At 32.3% G+C, this 25,780-nt stretch overlaps 1 protein-coding gene across 3 annotated transcripts in view; it reads right to left on the bottom strand.

The window, feature by feature from the left end:
* Positions 1-11,706: 11,706 nt before the first annotated feature.
* Positions 11,707-25,780, bottom strand: part of LOC124354949 — a 75,619-nt gene continuing 61,545 nt past the window's right edge. For 2 of the 3 annotated variants that reach the window (XM_046805777.1, XM_046805776.1), the window contains exons 2-6: positions 23,039-23,208; positions 20,620-22,354; positions 19,076-19,749; positions 16,353-16,485; positions 11,707-12,090 (exon numbers count right to left, since the gene is read on the bottom strand). In XM_046805777.1, coding sequence (XP_046661733.1) covers positions 12,042-12,090; positions 16,353-16,485; positions 19,076-19,749; positions 20,620-22,354; positions 23,039-23,208 — 2,761 coding nt within the window. In that variant the 3' untranslated portion in view covers positions 11,707-12,041. Of the gene's footprint in view, positions 12,091-16,352; positions 16,486-19,075; positions 19,750-20,619; positions 22,355-23,038; positions 23,209-24,983; positions 25,001-25,780 lie in introns of those variants that run through there. The other variant, XM_046805778.1, reaches the window with a different exon arrangement.

Genomic DNA, 25,780 nt, shown 5'->3' with positions numbered 1-25,780 from the left:
CTAAAAAAAATATTTTCTGTCACAAATTACTAAAATAATGTTGCTATCTGATGTTATAATTCAAATACATATTTTAAAATACACATTGTTATATTCAGCCTTTTTATTTATGCCTAAATCTAGGAAAATGTCCTAAATTTCCTATTTTCAATGCATATAATTTCTCATGGAGTATTAAAAAAAAATTCTGACTAACAGAAACATCTAATGACTATAACTTTTTTGATGATCCTAACAAATAAACCAATCCACAACTAGCTTAGGTGTTCTATACATTAGTGTTCAATGAGCTATAATACAACATTTCTTATTTTATTATTTTGTCAAAAGCACAGATTTTGTCAAGCAGGATGTCATGAAAAATATATAAAAACGCTTATGTTAGTCAGTGAAGAAACAATCTAGCAAAAGTCTGGGAGTATAATATTTAAAAAAATTCTAAAACAGAGTTTTTTCTGTATTTATGGGTGAGTCATTAACTCATTCCTCTATAGATCAAATTTTTATTATTTTCTGATCAATAAAAAAGGTTAAATTCATATGGGCAATAATTGGATAATAGTGGTTACATCATTAAAATAAAAAGTATAGTTAGTATAAAAATATACACAATTACCACTATGAAATATTTCAGAACCAACAATTAATTCATGTATGAAGAATGGTTATACTTTATGAAACATACAATATGAGTTCACAGAGTACTTAAAAATATTTAATATTGTTACAGCTCATTTTTTATAAAAAATATCTCCTACTTTAAAATAATATTATCTACTTACAATTATTGCACGATCCATGGCTCAGTACTAACATATTTTTGTTTACAACAGCCATTTTATATTTCCTGTCTAAGGACATTAGAAGCCATTAGGGGAGGGCTGTCAATGACTTTCAATAATGAATTGGCAAAAACAAGTGGAAAGTCAGGTATTCACTTCCTGCAGTAAAAAATTCGTTGACTGGAAAATTCCAATAGTATTTTAGAGTTTAAACTTTTCATTACAAAAAATAAAGGTGGCACTTTAAGTACAATGATGAAAAATAAGATATGTACGGCACTTGTTAAACCCTATAACTACTCATTGAGTAGTAAATACATAATAAACTGAGGTAGAAGGTCAGTAACCTAACACTCTAGCACTTACAGGGTTCATATTGTATGCTGTAAGTAGTGAAGTTTTGTTATATTCCTTCCACTGCTACATCAATCACTTTGTGGGTACACGGTACACAGTGTCTTATGTGGATATATGTAGCACATAGAGTTTTACTTGAGTATGGGATGAAAATGGTTAAACATCTTAATTGTAGGTTCTATGGTCCAATTAAATGATGTTTAAACTTCTATAGCACATAGTAATTTTATTGGCTGAGCTTTACCAAAGTCTGTCACTCTTGGAGCTAGAAAAATTTAATTTCTGCATGTCTGTGTGACCTCACAATATCTTGAAAACAAACTGAACTATAGACTTGAAATTCTGAATGAAGCTTCATTTATATAATTTGATACTCTGAGTTAGATGATGACACATGTCACTCCATGGATTTGGCTGAGGGTTAGCGAATTTTCCTTGAAACTTCATTTCTACAAGAATGAATTCTGTTATACAAAATAATATTTATGTTCATTTATTTTTGTGGAATTGTCTGTCTATCTATTTGTCCATAGAATATCAAGAATGAAATGAGCTATAGATTTGAAATTCTGCATGCAACGTCAGTGAAGACTGTTACGACACGTAGTATGATGTACTTTTACCTTGTATTAAATTAAATCAAAATTTAAATGGTTGTTACAATATTATACTAAAACTGAATAGTTCTAAAGCATTTATGAAAAATGAAGATTGGATTATTTATTTCATTGTGTGATAAAAACGTCAAAGTCATTCTATTTTTAAGGATGTTTTAAACATTCCAAAGTTTAGTGATGGTCATCGGAAAATATTATTGTGTTTAGAAAAATTCTGAATCTTAGAATTTATTGGCTAGTAGTAGGAATCCTAAAGTTCGGGAGTGATACAGTTTTTAGAGAGCATCTGAGATATCATGAATGTTCATTACATTTCCATGACATTTTTCATTCTTGAGGATGCTATAGATTGCATCTCATTTTATTAAAAGTTGGGATATTCTGTACTTCTCTAACCATGAGTGCCCATTAACAAATTGACTGTGATGGATGCAGATTACTACCATTCTGTGTGTCCTAAAGTGTGTATATGTCTCATGTCTCAGTGAAGGTATTAAGTAGCAGACTATAGCAAACCTGTTAACTTTCTAAGGTATCCATAACTCACATCCATGGACTTAGAGTACGCTTTTCCTTTCCACTCTTGAGATGACTGCCAGTCCAGACAGAATTATATTCCACTGTCTTCCTTTTCATTGGCATGGCAAATGAACAGACCACTGAGTATTTTACAGAGGTTCTAGCCTGTAAAAATTCCATCAGATCGCTAGATTTTTTTCATTTGACAGGCTATTTTCCTCAGAGTCCATAAATAACTTGACTCTATGTTCATAAACTCTCTTGGAGAAAATGGTGGGCTTTGTCTTTACCAAAACCTGAAACTTCTAAAGAGGATGTTTAAAAGGCCTTGGACGTCTTTGAAAACATCTCAGGAGGCTAGAACTAAGAACTGGACTTGCATTTTATAATTTTGCAAGTATTACTTCGTTTTTCCTCACAGGTTTGACACTTAAAATTTTTCTTTTCTGAATTTTGAATTTCAATAGGTGGCAATTTGGGTTGTACCAGAAGATTGTTCAGGTTAGTATTTCTACTAAACACTAGCCTGGGTGATTTTGAAAATAAGTGGCGAAGATTCAAGAAATGTGTGTGCCGTTCTTAGAATGTTATTTTTTATATTAGCCAGGGAAATATTTTGTTATAAATTTTACATAATCTTTTTTTGGGATTTTATGAACATAAGAGTATTTAGTTTGATTATTTATGAACTTCAAGGAATATTTTCTTTAGACAAAGGCATTTCCGAGTTTTTCTAGACATTTTTGAAAGTCTGCACTATCAGTTCATCATTTTTTCGCCCTGACTAACAAACCCTTCGGTTCTGATTTTTTGACATGTACAGGATGGCAGCTGTTAAAATGTAGATAATCCATCGTGTTAGTATCTTTAATTTAAATTTTTGTTTTGAGAAATCCAGACTTAGTGAAAATATTTACATCCAAGAATGTTATGATTTCTTTAGACAATTTCCATGTAAATTTGAAAATTGACCATTTGTTTAGATTTTCCAAAAAGGCTTCTGAAAGTTAAAAACTATTATTTAAAATTGTAAAGATTTCGTCAATGAATCTCAACCATACAAGAAGTCTGTAGGATTGCGAATTCAACAATTCTTCTAACTTTTACATAAATAGATTATCATATGCAGGTGCCATCCTTGAGCCCATAGCTGTTCCAATAATTTGTAGGTAATTTTTGTCTTGAAATTAAAGTTGCTCATAGTCAAAATAAAATCAAGTAAGGTCATTGGTTATTCATAATAAATACTAATTCATTATAAATTTTGCGCTAGGACTTGCTTGCTTAGGTCTAGTGGTTGAAAAACTATGAATGGCTTCTGCACCCAAATCATGAGGAATGTTTGTGTACAGAGACTGGACATCAATGGTGACCATAATAGCAACAATGGATAATAATAGAAATGGAACATAATAGTATCATGTAGCAACCCAGGATGGGTTGCTACATGCACGTCATTCAGTCTTGCGATGAAGTAATCAGTGTTCTTGATGTGTGACTTCAGATTTTTTACCATTGGCTGCAAAATGTCATCGATAAAGCTGGAGATTCTTTCTGTTAGAGAACCATAACCCAAAACTATCCATCTCCCTGGCTTTGTTCCTTTATGAATTTTAGGTAAAATGTAGAAAACAGAGGTTCTTGGTACATCAAGAGTTAGGAGAGCTAAAGTTTCATGACTGATATCTTCTTTAGGTCCCTCAGATGTCAAAAAAGCTCAATGTCTTTATTAAAACATTCAGTTGGGTCATAATTGATTTGTTTGTAAAATGTTGTATCATTTAATTGCTTCTTAATTTCAAAAACATAATCATCGAGACTTCGAAATACTATTGCTTACCCTTATCTGATGGTAAAATCATTATGTTTTTATTATTCCTAAGAGATGTGACAGCTATCTTTCTCCTGGTGTTAGATTGTCATTGCTTTTTAATGAATCTGTGAGTTAATAATGATATGATTAATTCGATAAGGTGACATTTTAACTGCCCTAAATAGCCACCTATTGAAATTCAAAATTCAGAAAAGAAAAATTTTTGGGTGAAATTACAAAGTAAATGAAGTGTAATGATGCATATAAGAGGTTCCAATTAAAAAAATTGGCTTCAAAGAGAATTATTTTAATTTTTTCTAAAATAACCATGTTTTTAAACATATTACAGCAATTTCTCAACTACCTGTAAACGGATTTGAGTAAATGACGTAATTTTTGTATTCTACATTAAATTTTGAATAGGAATAAGTGAAAATTTTAAAGGATCAACAATAAAAACTCCATTGTTAATAGTTCCAAAGTTTAAAATTTAAGTATCTGCTAAAAATAAAAAAACATTGGTCTGTTGTATTTTTCTACACCCTGTATACAAGAAAGCAGCTAAACATTTTAAAAACTGCACCATTTTATAAGCTTTCCAACCAAACACTACACTATTGAAGTTTGAATTGGAATATGTTTGTTTCAGTGGTTTGAATAAAAGAAAACACAGGGAACTTAAAAACTGTTCAAACTATAACTAAAAAAAGTTACGCTGAATAAATGCTTACTATTTGTTTAAAATCTTAACAAAAATTTTTTTGAAATTCTTTAACATGTTAAGATAAAGAAAAGAAAACAAAAAAATTTAAACATTAATTATTTTGTATTCATACAATTGTTATTATAATTGCACATGATTCAAAAAATCGAATAGTTCACTTTTAATTAGATTGGGCCAAATGTTTTTCAAAAAATACTTGATTATGCATGAAAATTTACCAAATGGGCTTATATTAAAAAAAAATGTAATAACTGGTTAAAAAACTAAGTATACACACATTGTATAAAAGTTGTCATTATAAAAGACAAGCAAGCAGTAAAAACACAGTATGATTACAATCTTATCGATTTGAGAACACTCTCTACTTTATTTTATGTTCAAATTGCCCTCCATTTTCCCGAACACAGGCTCTTGCTCTTTTCCGAATGGCACGCACAGTAACCTTGTGAGACAACTCATCCCTCACTTTGTTTATAGTGTCAAATATACGGTCGTGCAGATCCACTTCGTTGGGAACGACTGTCTTGTACACCAGGCTCTTCATGTACCCCCAAACATAAAAGTCCATGGGGTTGAGATCCAGAGATCTGGGTGGCCAAGCAACAGTCCCTCCTTGCCCAATCCAAGTTGGATAGTTTTCATTCAACCACTGCCTTACATTGTTGGAAAAGTGAGGAGGTGCGCCGTCGTGTTGAAAAATTAACTCTTCTCTTTGTTGTCGAGTGAGTTGATCTAGAAGTTGAGGCAAGTTATGTTGTAAAAATTAAAGATACTTTTCTCCTGTTAAGCTTCCATCAATGACATAGGGTCCCAAGAAAATATCACCAACTACTCCCGCCCACAAGTTTATTGTGAACCGATGCTGAAAAGATGATTTTCATACTCATAGTTCTAGGATTTTCTGTAGCCCAAACATGCATGTTATGGGAGTTGAAAACACCCTCTCTTGTAAAACTGGCTTCATCTGTCCACAATATTTCTTTCAAAAAGTGATACTATTCAATGTCTTTGTTTAGGAGCCATTGACAGAATGTTCATCTCGATTCAAAGTCATTTGGTTCAAGTGATTGAACCAGGGTGAAATGGTACGGGTGAAACGTATCAGACTTCAAAACATTAGAAACTTTCCAACGAGGAAGGCCAGTAGCTGTAGCTAGCTGTCTAGTACTTAGTTCGTGATCATCCTCAACCCTCGCTAAAATATCATCATCTGCATAAACATCAATATTAGGACCTACCTCTCTTTTCAACTTATGGAAAGATCCTGTTTCTGTTAAGCGCTGGTGGAGTCTGGAGAACACCTGTGAACTAGGAGTAACACGGTCAGGATAGCGAGCCCTGTACTCCGTGCCGCTTGCGCATTACCGTCGCACAGCCCTTAGATGAAGTGCATGTCAGCGTATTCGCGACTTGAGAAAGACATGGTTCTAGCATCACTGACAAAGAAGAACTGACTGACCACAATGTTTTATTTAAGCAGGTATTTGCTTGATCAGAAGATAAAAAATAACATGAAGAAGAAAACAGGAATAATCCATTTTATCTTATCATTATCTAATACATAAGAATAATTCAAAATACCAGTGTTGTTTTGATAGTTAGATAACAATTTATGGCCATGAAATGAATAGAAAATTAGTTTTTGATAATCAAAATAGATTATTATGACACTAGTAAATTAATACTACTTTGTACGTTTAGATTACCCCTTTTTTGTTATAAATTGCCTTTTAACCGTTTTTCTGCACCCCGTGTTTTGGAGATTTCAAAACACTAAAACGAACATATGCAGATCTAAACCTCAATAGTGTAGTGTATGGTTGGAAAGCTTATAAAATGGCACAGTTTTTAAAATATTTAGCTACCTTCTTGTATACAGGGTGTAGAAAAATACAATAGACCAATGTTTTTTTATTTTTAGCAGATACTTAAATTTTAAACTTTGGAACTATTAACAATGGACTTTTTATTATTGATCCTTTAAAATTTTCACTTATTCCTATTCAAAATTTAATGTAGAATACAAAAATTACGTCATTTACTCAAATCCGTTTACAGGTAGTTGAGAAATTGCTGTAATATGTTTAAAAACATGGTTATTTTAGAATTCTTTTTGAAGCCAATTTTTTTTTACTTGGAACCTCTTACATGCATCATTACACTTCATTTACTTTGTAATTTCACCCAAAAACTTTTGTAACACTGATGACCAGCCACCCTGTATACATGATAACAGGAATAATAATAAACAAAATAATCACAACAATCAAATAACAATGAAAATATTAATAAGAGTAATAAGTGGTACATGTGAATTTTTAAATTTATGTATTAGCAGTTTTGTTAACAGAATTTAAACTATAGAACCTTTATGATAGTCATGGCACATATCACATAAGTCTATGAATTAAGTTTATATATTTATCTTGGTTTTTGTAATTTTTGTTCCTTTAAAGCCATATAATTTTTGAATATTCTCCAATTGCATGGTCTTTCATTTCAGTAACTGCCTTTGTCATGGCTATGAATTTCCTATAAACAATGTTGTTAAGTATAAGATACAAATATAACTTTTGGTTTTCTTAACAAAATAAATTTGTTTCAACTGATAGAAAGTTTTCAACAATGTGTCACATATAAAAGTGTATAAATCTATACATTTTACAAGTGTTAGAGAGGTATTATATCTGTAAACATTTTATCAAGGGTTTTAATTTATTTAATAGTATTTCAGTTGTTTCTAATTACTAGATTGACAGAAGTCTGAAATTAGAAAGCACAACCACAGCCATTTTCAAGTACGTAACATAAATTGTAATTAATTCATGGTAATTGGTTCTGCATTTTCTGATATTTTAGCAATCATATATATTTAATAACTTGAAGGCACTTTTAAAATTTGTTTTTCAGCTACCTAATAAAATACTATTACATTATATTGTACAGTGTTGTTGTGGCTTTGTGTTTTAAAATGTGTAATGTATTAATATACTTTTGATCTTTTTTAAACGACCCTCTGGAAGCCGAGGACAATGCTGATAATCACTTTTATTTTAAATTATTTGAAGCAGTAGTACTAAGAAGATGAAAAGAATTTAAACAAGTAAGGGAAGATAAAAAGGAAGGGCTATCATGTGTACGAGTATATACACAAACATGACAAATCTAGTGGATCATCTTATTCCACACATTTAATGAAGTTCATTTGTTTTCATCAAAGAATAAACATTATCCAATTCAGCAGACGAGTTGTAAAATCCAAACTGAACAAAAGCTTTGTTATTTGATCCTATTTCAAGCATATTGTGTATGATAATATGGCATTGCTCGTTTCAAAATTCAGACAAGAGTCAGCCTTTTAAGTTATTTCAATATGTGATGACTTCTGAAATAATTAACTCAATACAAACTCATTGTCATGCCACATAGGCATCACCTTTTTCATTGACAATATCAGGGTCAAATTATCATTATAAGTTTGGAACAATTCCTCTGCCAAACCCAAACACATCAAATTAAGCTACAACTATTGCGTTACTCTACTCATCCCAAAGTTGGTCTTCTTCTTGTGTCTATTATTGTTGGAGCATGAACAAACTATACATGTTCAGCACCCATGTTCTTGTTGTTGTGTGGTGGTTCTTGAATCCACCAATGCCATATTATTTGGCATGTGACATATTAGTATTCTTAATTAAAATATTTTCATCAAATCGGGGAGTGTTCAAGCCCACTGATGTCCTGCAGATGTTTTGTACATACCTGTTCTCTAACGATGGCCTACAGATATTTATTGCACAATGTGGGAAGCTAGCCCACAATATGTGAAGGTTCCCATTTGTACTCTTTACAACCTGTGAACTAAATGAGACCTAAATATGAAGCATTATAATTATTATTAGATTACAGTATGTGATGTACATTATTATATGTTGTACTCAAATAGTATGTATTTACTGATCATATTATAGTTCTATAGAATTAACTGATTTCTCTGAAAAGGCACCTTTATATTTAGCATAATAGTACCAGAGGGAACTAACATAAGAGAGTTTTGGTGGGTGTTTCAGATATCGGCCAATCCAACTCAGTCTTCTTTGCAATGTAATGTTACCTCCAATTATACATAGACTGTATGACCATATTATATGCAGAAGCACATAAAAAATACAGTGATCAGCTTTAGGACTTTGCTCCAATAGCTTTAAATGTTTCACTATAAACTTATGAAAATTGAGGTGCTACTACACTAAATGCTGTGGAGGAGTATAATTTACCAGTCTTACGTCAGTTGCCTTCTCCGGGGATGGATAGGGAGATGCAACCAGTTGGTGGATATTGGATTAAATAAATCAGGGCAGGGCAGACCAACCTTGTAAACTAATTAAGAAATTTTCAAAAGAATACGTGCAAAATTCATTCACAAAATCAGAATGGATGGGACAAGCCATTCCCTAAACCATTTAAGACCCCACGAACTTACAGGCTTGTTCCTTATATTCCTGGAAATGTGAATAGGCATGATATGGATGTGGTGTTCAGTAACTTGCCATCACATGGCAATCGATGTGATACGTAGAAAGATAATCTACAATAACTGTACTACATAGTTTATTTAGAAGTGTGTCAAGAAAAAGTAAACTGAAATATTACTGAATAATTAGTAAGTCTAAAACAGATCCTTTATAAAAATAAATGGAATGAGATATGTCCATACTCAATGACAGTAAAGTGTTAGTGTTAGTTTTATTAAGAGCATGCAGAACCGCAGCTAGAGGGGAGTAGGGAAAGTCGTTTATTACCTTAGGTGCGTAATTTTGTAAACTGATATTTAAAACGATGAATTTTTAGCAACAATTTAAATGAACAAGGTTTTGTTAACGTAATACGGCCGGTGTCTGCTTGTTTAAACGTACAAACTACCAAACTACTGAGGCAACACCCTCCTGGACAGTAAAAATAAGGCAAGAAAAATATCTTTTAAAGTTCAGCACTTGTCAAGATAACAACTGGAGTTGATTAATGGGAAGGGGGGTAATTTTAGGATTTGCCCCCTCTGGAAAATATGTAGCTGCGGCTCTGTAAGCATGGAGTAGACACACGTTTTGGTGATTCTTAACTTAAGTATCGCAAAACTTTGGTACAATTTGTCCATTTTAATCTAGGTTTTAGTTATTTATTCAGTTAGTTATCAACCTAAGGAAAAGATCAGAATATTGATCTCAAAATGCAGTAATGATATTTTTTAGTATCAGTGAACAATGGAAAATAAGTTACTATGGTAAATCTTGTTACCGTACCTTTAAAAACAAACTGTAAATAAAGCTTTGACTCATAAAAATTAAAATAGTAAAATTTGGAATTTTAGCAAGCACAAGTTTGGTGTACCATACAAGAAGATTCTTTATTTTTACTACCTCAATTTAAACTTTCTTTTCAGTTATCAGTGTGGAATTGATGAGTGGCTTCAGATGTTATATTTATTGTAGAGAGTCAAATGGTACATTTTAAATTTGTATTTTCCTTCTCTTCACTATTTTTGAAACTTAATTAATTATGATGCTCAAGCAAAATAACTCTGGATGAATTATATTAATTAATACAAATGCACTACGTAGGACCAGAAATATTTTAACCTAAGTTAGCTTAAGTCCTTCAAGACAATGATATTTGAATTTTACTATTCACTTTTTAAAAAGGATCATTCTTGCTAAGAAAACGTACAATCGGGATATGACAATATTTGGGTTATGGATTGGAAAATTTACTTCAATCCCTCCAATATTCAGGTATGTTATAATATATTTTGCATAATAGATCACTGGCTTACTTAATTTTGTTATTTATTTTATTTTAGTCCATGTTCATCTTTTATAATTAAGGTGATTTTATACTATACATACTACTCTGAGTTAAGTTACATAAATTTTGATACATCAGAGGATTATCACTTGTTTCTGCACTTGAAGAAGCTGGATCTGCATGACTGCCATATTATAACCACTGAAGACATTTATTTAACTTATACCTGTGCAGGCCAGAGCATTTTTCAGTTTGAAGGACAGTCTGGAATCCAGGTAGAGTTGAAATGTAAACACTTTATCAACCTATGTGGACTGTTGGTCTTGGAGTTAGGAAAATAAGGAAATTTAGGAAAAGAAACAGTGCTTATTAAAAGAATCAACAAATTTGGTGTAATTGCATAGAAAATACCCTAAAACCAACTGATACCACCAAATTTTATGATTAATTTATTACGTTTTCTATTTTGTACAAAAATCATAAAATATTTAAAAAAGTTGTTATAAATGTACTAAAAAATAAAGGTGTCTTTACTAGACACAATTTATCATTTATTATTAGTTCAGACTTACTACTGAGTCCAAGTTTTGGTACTTGTTTGTTTCATATTACTTATAATTGGCAATCATACTGTATGTAATATAAGAGCAATAACATTACACTTTTTTTAGTTGATAGAAATACTAGAAAAGTAAGGGACACATAGATCTACTCTATAGACCTTCACACTAAGGTTTTTCCTATTTCAAGCAAAATATTAATTTTTGCTATAAATTAGATTAGTTGGTTTATTATTTAAAATACTTATGTACTGTCATTAACAACGGAAAAAATGTATATTCAAGAACGTACATTTTTACTGTGTATTTAATATTGAGTTTTTTAAAAGTTCCAGGTAGACTCGTGAGTCAATTCTGTCCTTAGCTTAAATCAACTATTAACTTTGTTCTATTGTCTCAAGCCTTGTTGGTAACTTGATACTGTATGTAAATCTGTATAAAATACTTTTATTACTGTATAAATATGTTTTAAAATAAAATGAAAATTTTCAGATTTCTAACAACAAAGGTGGAAAATAAACCAAAAATGCTGTTCCAATAAAAATTTAACAATTTATATTACAAGTTATTTAAGAGGCTAACATAAAATAGATTTAAGAATATAAAACATTAAAACTTAGTTAAGTACAATATAAAATGCTATTCTAGGCTGCATGGATAATGTTCCTAGGAGCACCATTCTGCCTCTGCATGAACAAGCTACCCTCACACAACTGTACATATGGTACAATATTATACAGTTTAGGAACAAAGTTGCTATGTACAGTAATGTTACATTAGTTGTTAATCTACAGATATACGTGGAAGTGAATGATACACATTTGTCAGATGTCACAGCCTTCTTGTTATGTTGGTGTTGTTTTCTTGTTAGGAGTTGAATTTATCTAGATCATCGCACGATTTTGACTTGTTAGTTCTGTAACAAAATATACAACTGATATAAATAATAGACAGTAGTTAGAAACATATTTTCATGTATAAAAAACTATCTTAATCTAAAGTTATGTATTCAGTGAAGAATTTCAATGTGAAACTATGTTATGTAATTTCCCATCATTAAGTGTTACATTAAATGAAAACATTATTTTTTGAAATCTTAATGGAAAAAAAATTCATATGGCGAGTCTCAAAGCAGTGTTTTCTATGTGTTTCACACTAATAATCACAAACTGTCTATAACAGTCTTGTTTGTTACATTCAAAAAGTAAATTTCCAAATGTGCAAAATATTTTATAAACGTTGAACAATGGTAATGTTAGGTAATGATAGGTATTTACCCTCATTTTGAATACACTAAGAAAACATGTTTAAGCTTTAGAGAACATTACAGAATCAACAGTTTTTATACTAACATTTGTCATTCAACACATTAAGTTCAATTCAATTCAATTCAAAATTCTTTATTCATTTTTATGCACATGTGATACAATGAATAGTGTTAAAGTTCTAGATACTACCTAAATAATATTTACAATGTTAAGTACAGCTAGTACTTAATTGCAAGCATCTTGGAAACTATAAAGAGAGGTGGATAGTTCCTCAATGGAATAGAGGGCTTTGTTGATCAGGTACTCTTTTAGATTTTTTTTTGAACTTAGGGCCACTTTCAGTTTTTACGTTTTGTGGGATGTATTTTAAAAATTTGTTCCCCATGTACGTAGTTTTTTTTCAAAAAACTTCAACTTATGGTTCGGAATAATCTCGTTTTTTGCTCTAGTGTTGTAATGGTGACTGGGTGTCTTAGAATTTAAATTTAATTGTTGATTTTTTACTAGAAGGATTGATTCAAAAATATATTGTCCATAAACAGTAAAAATTTTTAAATGTTTAAAATGTTCTTTAGCTGAATCATTATATTTCAGCTTCAGCATTATCCGTATTGCCTTTTTTTGTTGTTTTAATATATTTTCCATATTTATTTGTTTAGTTGAACCATAAAGGGCTATGCAAAAAGAGATATGAGAATGAACATAAGCAAAATATAAATTTTTCAAAGTTTTTAGGTCACTGTAGTAACTCATTCTCCGTAATGCATAGACACCAGAATTTATTTTAATTAAAAGCTTATGAATGTGTTCATCCCAATTCAGATGATGCTCTATTGTTAAACCTAAACAAATTGAGCTGTTTTTCTTTTCAATTTCGAATGAATCACAGACTAAAGTAGGTCCCTTTAACGTTCTATTTTGCGGTGTTTTGAACTTTACAAAGTTTGTCTTTTTTGAATTTAATATTAAATTGTGGTTTTTAAAAATAATTGCCAATATTTTCTAATTCAATAAAAGCATGAATTTCTAATTCTTCTAGAGATCTTGATGACATAGCTAGATTTGCATCATCAGCATATAGGCACAGTTCACTATTTGGCTCATGTGCCAAAACCTTATCTATGCCCCCCAGGTAACACAGGAACAGTAGTGGTCCTAAAATAGACCCTTGGGGTACACCAAACCTTAGAGCATTACAATGAGAAGAGGCTTTAATAATTTTGTTCTGTTTTGATAAGTGTGTTATCTCTACATATTGAGATCTGTCAGAGAGTTAAGACCGAAACCATTTAAGAGCGCTGTTTGCTACTCCTAAGATTTTTAATTTTTCTATGAGCTTAGAGTGTTTAACACTATCAAAAGCTTTTGAGATATCCATGAAGACCCCAATCGTATGTTTTCCTTTATCAACTGACTCTATAATTGTTTCGATAAATGACACAGCAGTACTCACAACTGACCTACCGGATCTAAATCCATGTTGGCCTTTATCAAATAAATTAAATGTTTCTAAAAATTCTGTTAATTGTAAATATACTGCTTTTTCATATATTTTAGATATTGTTGGTAGGACAGATATCGGTCGATAATTACAAACGTCCTATTTATCATCTTTTTTATGTATTGGTATTATTTTTGCTTGTTTTAATTTAATTGGAAAAATACCAGAAACAAAAGAGGAATTAATTAGATGTGCCAAAACTGCACTTATGTTTGTTTTTACAGCCTTAATTACTGTGACAGGTATTTCATCGTGTCCACTAGACGTTTTGTTTTTGAAAGAGTCTATTATTTGTTCCACCTCTCTTTTATATAATGGTCTTAATCTAAAAGTTGGTTTCGTAATGTGAGCATCATTATAATTACATTCAATATCAAAATTCACAAGTTGATTGTCACTATTTGTACCTAAATCTTTCACTAAGTTAACAAAATAGTCATTGAAAACGATTGCTATCAATTTGGGATCAGATACAATTTGAGTTCCCTCCCTTAATTTAATGTGTCAAGAGTTTCCCTCTCTTTCACCCCTACTTCTGAGTTTATTAATTTCCATACGGTTTTTTGGATATTAGCTGATTTGTTGGTTTGCTTTTGAAAGTAGCATGATTTAGATTGGATCAATTCAAGCTTGTAATCTTTTTTTGCATGTTTTAATTTGATTTTAAATTTTTTGTTTTTGTTTTTAAGTGAAACTGAATTTTATTTAAAGTAAATTTCCTCAGTTTTATAAGGCTGTTTATAGGCATTTTGCAGTGGATCTGACTTACATCATATGTATGACCTAATACTGGATAAAAGTAAGAAACCTTCCAGGGTCCATGCAGTTTTCTATATCAGTATAGTTTATTGATTTCAGCACTTTTATAGGAAAATTTAAAGATGAATCAATTGATAACAACCAAAAGTCCATAGTAAAGGATGAATTTCCTACAAGCTCATCATAAGTAAGCTCTTGAAAGACTTATCTGGATTTTTGTCTCAGTTTGTTATGTATAATTTCTGTAATCATTGTATAATAACTACAAGTGCCTTAATTGCACTTAAGAGTGCAAGGATTACATTACCTGAGAAGGACTCAGTGTTTTCATATAATAACTGTCTGTGACATAGATTAATTGAGAACAATGAGGACCATGATATTTCTCACTGGATTACAGCCTGAAGTCAAGTAATCTTCCTCAAACTGAATGATTTAATAAAGTTGTATTATACATACCCTCCATATAATTGAATATGGTCCACTAGTATTACAATTAGTGAGATTGTGTCTTATGAGAATTTTAGTATCAGTAACAAATTAGATAAAGATTTCTAAAAAAATATGTTTCATGACCTCTTAAGTATGAAACCACCCTCAGTAAAAATTTGTTTGTATAGGTTATTGTAGGAAATTTTGTTTGGATAAATTACAGCTCCTTCAACTAAGCATTTAATAACAGTATCTATGGATAGCTGGGATGGAAATAGAGTGGTGAGTACAGAAAAGTAAAGAACGTCTTATTTCACCAGGAGAGAGGAGGAAATACAAATTTCCAGAATTATTCCTTTTGTTCGAAGAATCTTAATTTCCACTGCAATGTCACTGATCAATTTTCTGATAACACATACTGTTAGATTGGCAGGAATTGAAACCTGGGAAGTACCGGTATCTGGTAGTAATTTTCAAAACTTCACATCAGTTTGTGAGCATGGGACACTTTATTTGAATTAATTAAAGCTTATTCAGTTAAGCATAATGCCTACCAATTGTACCAGCACTGGAACAGATTATCTCATTCATTATCTCCTTTCGGGATTTGAAATATAATCTACCCTTTAAAAAAAGTAAGGAAAACAGAGTACTTATCAAAAAGGAAGAAAGCCTGTAAAATACTGAATTGATTACTTTTTAATTTAGATACTAGTGAAACCTATTTTTCACAACAGTATTATGATTAGCACTAAATGGTATTTGAATTATTTATGATAGTTACAATTAAAAATGTCCAATAAAGATGAAATATTATAAAATATTGAGTGAAAACTGTGTAGTTAAAAATAAAACACTTATTTTAATCTCAAATTAATTTTTTTCATATTAATACTTGCACAAGCCATAGTTTTATGATTGCAAAATAATAATCCTAGTATTTTTTGTGTTTTGTGTAAGAGATTCTGTATCTCAAATCATAATTTTTTCTATAGAAATCTCTCAGCATCACGGGTACAGGTTTGTATTACTTCATTGATATTGTGATAAATGCAAACTATAGTATTATACAGAGTGTCCTGTAACTCTCTGGACAAAGATATACCACGTTTCCCTTGACCTGAGAAATAACGTAGTATACCTATTTCAGAGGGTTTCGGAACACCTGTACATCTCTTTCTTGTGCTAGCTAATGATGTAAGCCCAGTCCTCTCTCACCGTTTCTGTAACTGGTCTCTACGGCCGACATGCAGCATGACAGGTCCACTCTTGATCTCTTTGAAAACTGCAATGGCCTCTGAGTGAGTCAGGCCTTGCAGTGTGGTTCCGTTTACTGCAATTATTTCATCACCTGGAACACAGTTCTTCAATGAATAACTCATACAGGATAATTTATTTCTTTTAAACTTTCAAACAGGTGAGGAAAAGGAAATTAAATTAAATGAATTTGTCAAGAATTTAGCAATAAATCAGTTCATATATTGATTTGCTACTTGGCAATTAATGTCAAAGGCTTAATGTAACGCTTTTGCTTTTCTTTGGACTCTCTCTCGTAATGTCTGACAGATTTTCTTAACCTATCACTCTGGCCTTGAACCTTTTATTTCTATCTGTCTGTTTATTCGCATTATATTTAGAAAAAGAACTGACCTACAGAACTGAAATTTTGCAAGGAGCTTTATTTATATATAGGCAATACTGAGTTCAATGATCGTGCATTTCATTCTATGGGATTTGGCTGAGAATTAGCATACAGTAGAACGTCAATAATCCGGATTAATTGGGACTGTACTCCATTGGATTATTAAATTGTCCAGATTATCGAAATTACCTTAAAAAAAGGCCAGTATACACTATTTAAGTACACAAACATTTTAAAATTTTATATTTTCTCTTATACAGTAAAGGGTTTAGAGATGAAATTAATCAAAAACATCTTTTATGTTCAATTTATTAGTAGCAACATGTGTAGAGTAAAAACATCAAACACTGAGGTCTAAAAAAATTTCCTTAAGTAAGTCCTTAATTCGTTTTAAAAGAATCAGCTGAGTGGGTGAGCTCTCGTTTTGTTTCTCTAGCTATGACATCAGTGTCTCCGCCAATCTGGATTATTGACAGTCCGGAGTTTTGACGTCCGAATTATCGACGTTCTACAGTATATACTTTTATTGGTCATAATGGTAACCATGATGAGAACAAGAAAATAGAAAAATAAATGCATTTTTAAACAAAATTAATACAATTATATGAGATTTTAAATTGTGGCAAAGAAAATAAATAGAGTGGAAAGTCAATGTTATAAAGTCGGTTAAAATATTTTTTTTATAGCCTGCTCTTGCATTATAGTACCTTCCCTATCACACCAGTACCAGAACATATTTTACTACTAACTAATTTATTGAAAAAGATGTAAATATATCATGTGGTGGGATATCTCGAGAAATATATCAATTAAATTTTGTATGACACTATTTACACACCGGCAAGAAAGAGTTCTATGATGGTGCAAGTCCAGTCATGTAATTTGGCTGATCATCATTAAAGCCTATCACTAAGCACCTGACAAAAATTCTCTTTTGTCTACAGGGAGGATGTAAACATTTCTTGGATGGATGATTGTCTGTCTATCTGTTCCACGATATCTCAAGGATGAAATGAGATATAGGTTTTAAATTTTGCATATAATCTCAGAGAAGCCTGATACGTGACAGTTGGTGAAGTGTACACCTACCTTGTTTTGTTTATATGTACAGTTACATTTACGTCCTTCTGAATTTAAGAAAAATTACAGTGGTATTGTATTCCAGGACACAATGATGTTTTGTATCTTGAGTATACAGGTCTACAAATGTATTAAATTTAGAGCTGCAAGGTTAATTATCAGTTATTTTAATTAAAATCTGTACCAGTAATTAAATGCTACATAATGTGTCATCACAGGATATATTTATGTACAAGCTTACATTTTGTCTATGAAAGATTTACAATGTTTCTTAAAAATAAAAAGTGGTTTTAAGAATTACTGTTGAATTTAAAAATAAGAAACTGATATTTTCATCGAATAAATCTATTTTTTATGTAAAAATATAACTATATGGTGTAAAAACAAGAAGACTAAGATAAAGAATCGGTAATTTAGTGTTTATGAAATGTACTAATATTCTTTAGTAATTTTTTTAAGTTAAAAATCCCTCAGAGAATGGTACTTACTATAGAGCAGTATGCAGTATAAATATTGTTGTATACTAATGTTCAACTAACATTGAACATCAATAAATACAAAGCTTTGTATTCATTGTCCGTAACTCTGAAGGAAGAAGTATATAAAACTATCATAAAAAAGGTCTTATTGCTATCTCCAGAACGGGCTAGAAAAGTTTTATATGCAAGCATTCAGAGGCATAATACAATCTAATAACCATTGCGAAACCATTCTAATTCCAAATACATTTTTAATGTTCAGTCATCTCTAAAGAAATCAAAATTATCTGTTCTACAAGGTTCCATATTGTGACTATTTTCCTTTACATGCTGTCTCAATCATTTAACAAGTGATTTCAATTCAAAATAAATATATTAATTCAGGCTTAATATATAAAAATGATTATACTATTTACTAATAAAACTGATGATAGTAATATTTCAGAATACCACATGCTGGACTATCACATACAGAACTTAAAACACTATAAAAAAGATTATCTACTGTTTAATTTTTTTTTATTAGATGAAAAATTACTTGTCATAAATATTTTTTACAGATTATGTAAATATTTGTTCAATCAAAGGTAAAATATCTTCAAATCTTAAATTTACAGAGATTAACAATAATAAAAAATGTAATACTAAGTTAATATTACTGATTTACATGTCTTTTCTTGTAATATTGCTATTTTATATGCAATACTAAAGCTAGAAAAAAAATAAATTCCAGTACTCACCTTCTCTTAAGTTCCCGTTTTCAGCAGCCTGTCCGGACTGGAACACGGTTTTCACAAAAATTCCCAAAGAGCCCTTCGGAGAATCTTGGCCTCCAACTATACTGAAGCCCAAAGACTTGTAGCCAGGACCCTTGTGTAGGGTCACAGTAAACATTGACAGAGTGAGGGACTTGGGTCTTGGTGTCTGACTCTGACGCCTTGGAGCTTCTGTTCTCTTCCTGGGTGATATTCCATCAAACTGACATGAGAACTTTCTCATACCAGTCACAGCTTTGGCAGGTTCCTCAGGTGGGATCGGGGGCCTACCGACTGGCTTGGAGGTTGGTGGCCTTTTTGCTCCTTCTGTTGCTTTTGAGTCTTTCTTCAGCATATCAATTTTTATTTCTGGCATTGATACCTGTCTAAGGTATTGGGATTTTTCTATTTTGAGGCCCTTAGGAACAGAAGGTGCACTGCTGAGTGGAACTAGAGGTCGCTTGAAGGTCTTGTCTGGCTGTATGGAAGGGGGAAAACTAGAGGGTTCTGTAGGTTTAGGGTCTGGGTCTCGGCAGATGACAATCTCCACTTCCACAGGAGTGTTGCGTAGAGTGGTGCGAGCCTCTTGGATTGTGAGGCCCCTCATTCTACAACCGTTCACCCTCACTATCTCATCTCCAATGCGGAATCTTCCATCTCTGAAATCACAGTGTTAATATAATCAATACATTTAATGTCTTTCTACAGAAAATTTAAAATCAAACAAAATGTTCACCATTAATAAAGTGTTGTTCATAAAATTAGTACATTTAGATTATTGGTATCAATATTCTTAAATCTACATATGAGTAGTGAAGAGAACTTTAAAACATGAAAGTTGGAAAATTTATTTTGATTACACTTTTATTATATAAGATAATTCATACTTGAGCATAAGGATTTACACCAGAGGATAATATGTTCAAGTTTTACTTGTGACTGTCATAAAGTACTCGTCATTAGTTAATAATATAACACAGAGATGTGACTGCAACAACAAAACTAATATATTTGTCAGAGGATGAGAAAGTTTACTCTATCTTAATTTTACAATTCTCTATAGTTTTAATGTTCCAATCAAGGAAAATGTTCACCAATGGACAACATTCATTTGAAAAAAAACCTCAGTTGAACAGGGATATTTATACACTGTATCTTAGAGCGTGTGTAGCTGAACATTTAAAAAGAAAATGTATATATTTAAAAATGGTGGATGCAGTAAAGGTATGTCTTGATCATTAATAATTTGTAACGGTTAATCAGTTAAGTTAATGCTGTTTTTGTTCAAGTGGTCAATATCAAGACAGTTTGTAGATTACTTCAGACATATAGCAGCATATTTTATTCAAGAGACCTTAGCCCAAATGAGAGATAATACTGGAATACATTTTCAAAATATTAAAACATCACAAGGTTCATGAAGTTTTTGGGTTCTGATCACAGGGTTCACTTACAGGTATACCCATGCAGAGTACAAATATGCACAAATGTAATTGCATTTTAAATAGTATGGAAGGTATACTGCTTACCTATGCATGACCCCTCCTGGTTCGATGTAGGAGATAACATAACATGCTGACCGTACAGTAGGATCCTTTCTCTCAATGTAGACTCCCAGCTCTCCGGTATGGTCCTTATTGAATCTCATGCTCTTGAACTCCTTATCCTCTGAGTAGGTCGGCAATACTGACAGAGGAGCTGGTGTTATGGTCGGGGCATGCTGTGCTTTATTGTTCAGGAACCTTTGATACAAGTTGAGTTGTGTAGCTGGCTGAGGTCTTGTCTCAGTTTCTGTCGGTGACTTGCACCTGTTGCACAAAAGCGACTGTAATGAAATCTCCTTGCTATCTACAACTCTCTCACTTTTGCTCTCTTCAGGCTGAGAGCTGGGAGAGTGCTTGCGATAGCCTAATGAGAGTCCTACGGATTTCACGTCTCCTCTTCGTATACCAATGTTTATTTTCGCATTTCTCTTTCTCGAAAAGGAGAGTTTTTCTTCATCAGTCTCATTAGCAGGACTTAAGTCTCTTGCCTTACTGCTGTTTGGTTGAGCTTCTTTGGGATAAAAGACATCATCATTGTTTTCTTGTTCATTGGAAAGCTTTCCAGAAATTAATTTTGCATCATCACATTTAGTTTCGTTTACTTCTTCACAACAAAGACTTAACTTTGATGTAGAATCACTATGAACATTTTCAGATTTTGTTTCAGTGGTCGGTGTTTCTTGTTCTGTTATAAAGGAAGTATTTGAGTTGGTTCTTGTTACTATCTTTCTTGGTGTTTGAACGTCTGATACAGAAGACTTGATTGAACCCCTTGGTGAGTCAGAACCTGCTCTGGTCGAATCACTCTCGTATCCACTCTCGTCAGCTTTGACTACTAAGAGGTTACTCAGCAAGGAACACAATGTGTCCATCTGTGAGCCAGGTAGTACAGGGGTTGAGTCCGGTCTTGGTTTCAGAATTATATTTCTTCTTCCTCTTCTTGGCAAATCTTCATAACTGCTTCTACATTCTTTGTTATCCACCAGTCTTCTTTTGCCTATACTCCTACCTGGGACTGGGGAGACAGATGAACTCTCCTCAGGCAACACTGATAATTGAGATCTTTGATTTTCTAAACTCCCTGAACTCCAATCATCCAAAGATACAGTTGATTTCTTCAAAAAGTTTATTTGTTCATTTCTTGTGAGATCTTTAAAAGTCGCTAAGAGATCATCGTAGCTGAGTGATTTCAATGAGTTTTCTGTTTCCTTTCCAGCAATACCTAAAGTTGATTGATGAGCAAGGATATATTCTAAGAGGCAGTGTTCCTCAAGAGGATTTTCAGGTACAGGTTCGGTTAGAGCTCGCTTTCTACATTTTGTTGGCTTATCACTCTCTTTTCCTTGCTTTTTGCACTCGGTCAATAAGAGATCATTTAGTTGATACAAGTCTGAAATGCCTTTCTGACACTCTTGTTTTACCCAGTCAGTTCCGTTTTCCTGGGCGTTCTTGATGATGTTGTTGTTGATGGTCTTTTCCTTGCCCTGTGCGGAGACTGGGGTACTGACTCCCCCTCTGACGAACAAGTTTCTGAGAGACTCCACCCTAGAGATCCTGCGGGACCGGGGAGGACCAGACGACAAGACAGGAGGGGCGGCAGCAGCACTGTTAGGGGACCAATGACGTCTCCTTCCTGGTGAAGCAGCTAACAACTCAGAGGAGTCACTCCGCTTCAGCTGATCCCACTTTCGGCCCACTTTCTTACCCCATGTGGAGAGACCTACAATAAAACAACCACAATCATTGATCTCTTTCTAAAAAGGGAATCTCACTTGTAATTTAAATACTTCAAATAGATTTACTGTTGTCAAATACTTTATATTTTGTATATTAGACTGTATTAATAAGTTATTATTCACATGTTAATTATAAGTATCAACAAGCCTACAGCATTATAAAATGATATTAATAGTTTAAGGTTAATTTTAAAAGAACAACAGTTTAATTTAAGAACATTTAAGCAATGTATTGGTTATAATCTAATGTAGTACAGTGGTTATCACAAGATAACAAAGACAAACAAGGGTGACTTTGAAAACTTCTTGTACAGATAATATGGCTGAGCTGAGAGAACTCCTTGCAAGTGATACTGACAAATAGTTGGATAGTATACTTGAACGGAGAATATTATTCACCTGTCATGCAAGGAAAATCATGGAGGAGTAATTCTTAATGCAGTAATTGTTTCCAGTGTACATACTAATATTCCAGTCTCTGAAGTTTCCCACAACAAATGGGAGAGTTTTATTCACAATATTCTCGCTTTATGAGATTACTTATAGGGCACATTCCTTCAGTATAAATTGCTTTATGTGACATAATAAAGTCCTAGTCGTCATTTTACAACTTGTAATCCTCCTCTAAATCACCTAAAGTTATCATGCTGCTTCGTGTCCTTATATACCTTTTCTGTGGGCTTTGGGGGAGCCGGACACTGGTGTCCTGGCAGGAGAGGCTTGGCCGGATCTGGTCTGTCGTGGCTTGCTACCCTCTGCCTCCTCTTCCTGACTGAGAGGCGACAGGCTGACGAGCTGCGGGCTGGGATCCGAGCATCGCCGCTTGAACAGCCGCATCCTGAAACAGTCATTTCTTTGTTAAATATTTGAAAACACTTAATGAGTCTATACAGATGCCAAAGAAAATTTTGCAATTTATTACTCAGATAAATATAAAAATGTTTCAGATTTTTTATTTGATCTCCTAACATGAAAAATCCATCAAGAGTGAACATGCTAGATATAGTGAACACATTTTTACACAATGCTATAATGCTTACTGATATGAAATAATAATTGTTTACATATAAGTTATTATTATCTTGTGGTTTAACTGTGTATGTGGCATTTTTATAACAAAATCTGAGGCAATGCCCCTTAATTAAATGTCAGTGTGATTTTTCTTGTTTATTACTAAGTTACAATAATAGGCATTATAAATTATACATAATACGCTTTACATAACATAAAAATTTAAAATTTCACAAAGTTGAGTTCATATAATCCATCATAAAAAGTTTTTTTACATCAATAATTCCCTTTTACACAAAATTAAAAAATCCAAATTGACTTTTTTATATAGACAATCAATTATTTCTTTATTACTCTTATATTCTTCTTTCTTAAAATATACAAAGTTTGAAGGTACAAGCCATGAGTGTAATGGAACTTTAGAGGGATATGTGGGGTGAAACCATGATATATATTTATATTACATTAAATAGTTGATAGTATACAAGGAAATGCTCCAATCTCAAGTTCAGGGAGTTCACTGGAGTTGGAGTTGGGAGTTGTATTAAAAGTGAATCATGAGTTTAAAAGAAACAGAGAAACAAAGAATCTTTCTGAAAGAATGTAACAAGAATATGTTTTCACACAGAAGTCTTCATTGAAATCAATTAAATTAATAAGCAGTAATAACAGAAAGAAACAGTATTAAAAATGAAAAATGAAATTATAAATGCAGTTTTATTACTTTCCGGAAATAAACCAATATTTAATTTAATTCTCATTTTAATTAAAATATTTTTTGTAATACAATTTTAAGACACACCTCAAAACAATGTTACTAACGTATATAATAAGAAGCCGTTTAAAGCAATAACTAAACATTGTGTACAAAACGGACTGCGTTTGTTTTTAGTACAATCGTTCTTGCAAGCTTGAGCGGCGTGATTATTCCGTGTATTGTGTGTTTTGTTTGAGAGATACAGGTACAATCATTAACGCAGAGTCAATGGGTATTTCTTGCAGCACGATCACTCATTTCTGAGTCATGATGAAAATCTCTATTATTACAAAATTTACACACGGTATAAAAGTATTTCAATCGGAAATAAATTCCAGTAAAGCCTTAGTATAATTAGAAAACTGCAATAGTAACCTATTTAAATTTCATAATAATTAAAAAAACTGATACCGTATGTAAAATGCGCGAACAGACTCAAATGTTTATAGTAGATTACAGTGATTAAATTAAAATTTAAAAATACAAGGAAATGTGACATAATTGTGTTCCAATAATTAAAATAAGAGTTTTCCTTATTGTTTTCATCCTAGTAATTGTAATACAATACTTGCAATGCATTTTTGGCATTGCATAGTTTCAGCCAGTATAAAAAATGTACTATATAAAATGGAAAGCGTGTAAACCGTGACCCTGTAACAGCGTCCTCCTTAGTGATAAGACAATAGAGATTTGTTTGTTATATGGGATATAATTGAATTATCAATAGTACATGATTGAGAGAGGTTTTCCGAGCGAGTATATTAAGTGCAAGTATGAAATATTGCAATGAACGGCGATTGACAGCAGAACAAATGAAGTGTTAGTAAGTGTAATGAAGTGCTTACATGTCTGCGAGTGTAGCGCCATCTGAGCGGTCCGGAACCGATCTCTGGCCCACGTGAGGCCCACGTCGTGCCCGCGCCCAACAGCCACTGCCTGCCCCTGCCCTACCTTCATTAACGTTTATCTCAGGCAACTTATTAATAGGCAGATACCCGTCAACCTTGCCACTGCACCACCTACGACAACATGTTATAGGACTTCCTATCCGGGGTAGCCTATTGTTTTCCAAAACGGTGACAATGTGAAAATGGGTCGATAGTGTTCCGTTCTTGTACTAAGCTGTGATGAAGAAATTCAAACTTCCCACGTACACAGTCCCACACATTATACTTGACTTCGTATAAAACACACGTGGCCACATAACAGTCTATATATATAGTAAGTATATCATATACGAGTACAGTAAAGTATATTTGGGGCGCGATTATCCGGTATGCTATTATCCGAAGTAAATTCTAAAAATTATTATTTTTAAATTCAGTCGTAATTGGTATAAATTCATTACAAAGCAGGAAGTTACTCAACTAAAGCTTTTAATGAATTGTATCAGGCTTTACATTACTACGGCATTACAACCATATTATCTCAATACACATTGCCTTTCATGAGTGTCACAGCTGTGAATAAGTCATAAGAGACTGCTGCTAGACACCAGATACGTTTTGATGTAGCATTGTTTCCGTGTAGCCGGAATATTGTTATTAAAAAAATATCTATACTATTTTGTAAACATTCTTATGTAACTTAGACATAGTGCTGTATATACAATTATGGTATTATCTTCCTTTTCGCTATAAAC

Source organism: Homalodisca vitripennis, chromosome 2, assembly GCF_021130785.1.
Source record: "Homalodisca vitripennis isolate AUS2020 chromosome 2, UT_GWSS_2.1, whole genome shotgun sequence".
NCBI lineage: Eukaryota > Metazoa > Arthropoda > Insecta > Hemiptera > Cicadellidae > Homalodisca > Homalodisca vitripennis.
Note: the sequence above shows the minus strand (reverse complement) of the source record. Positions and strands in the feature narration are given on the sequence as shown.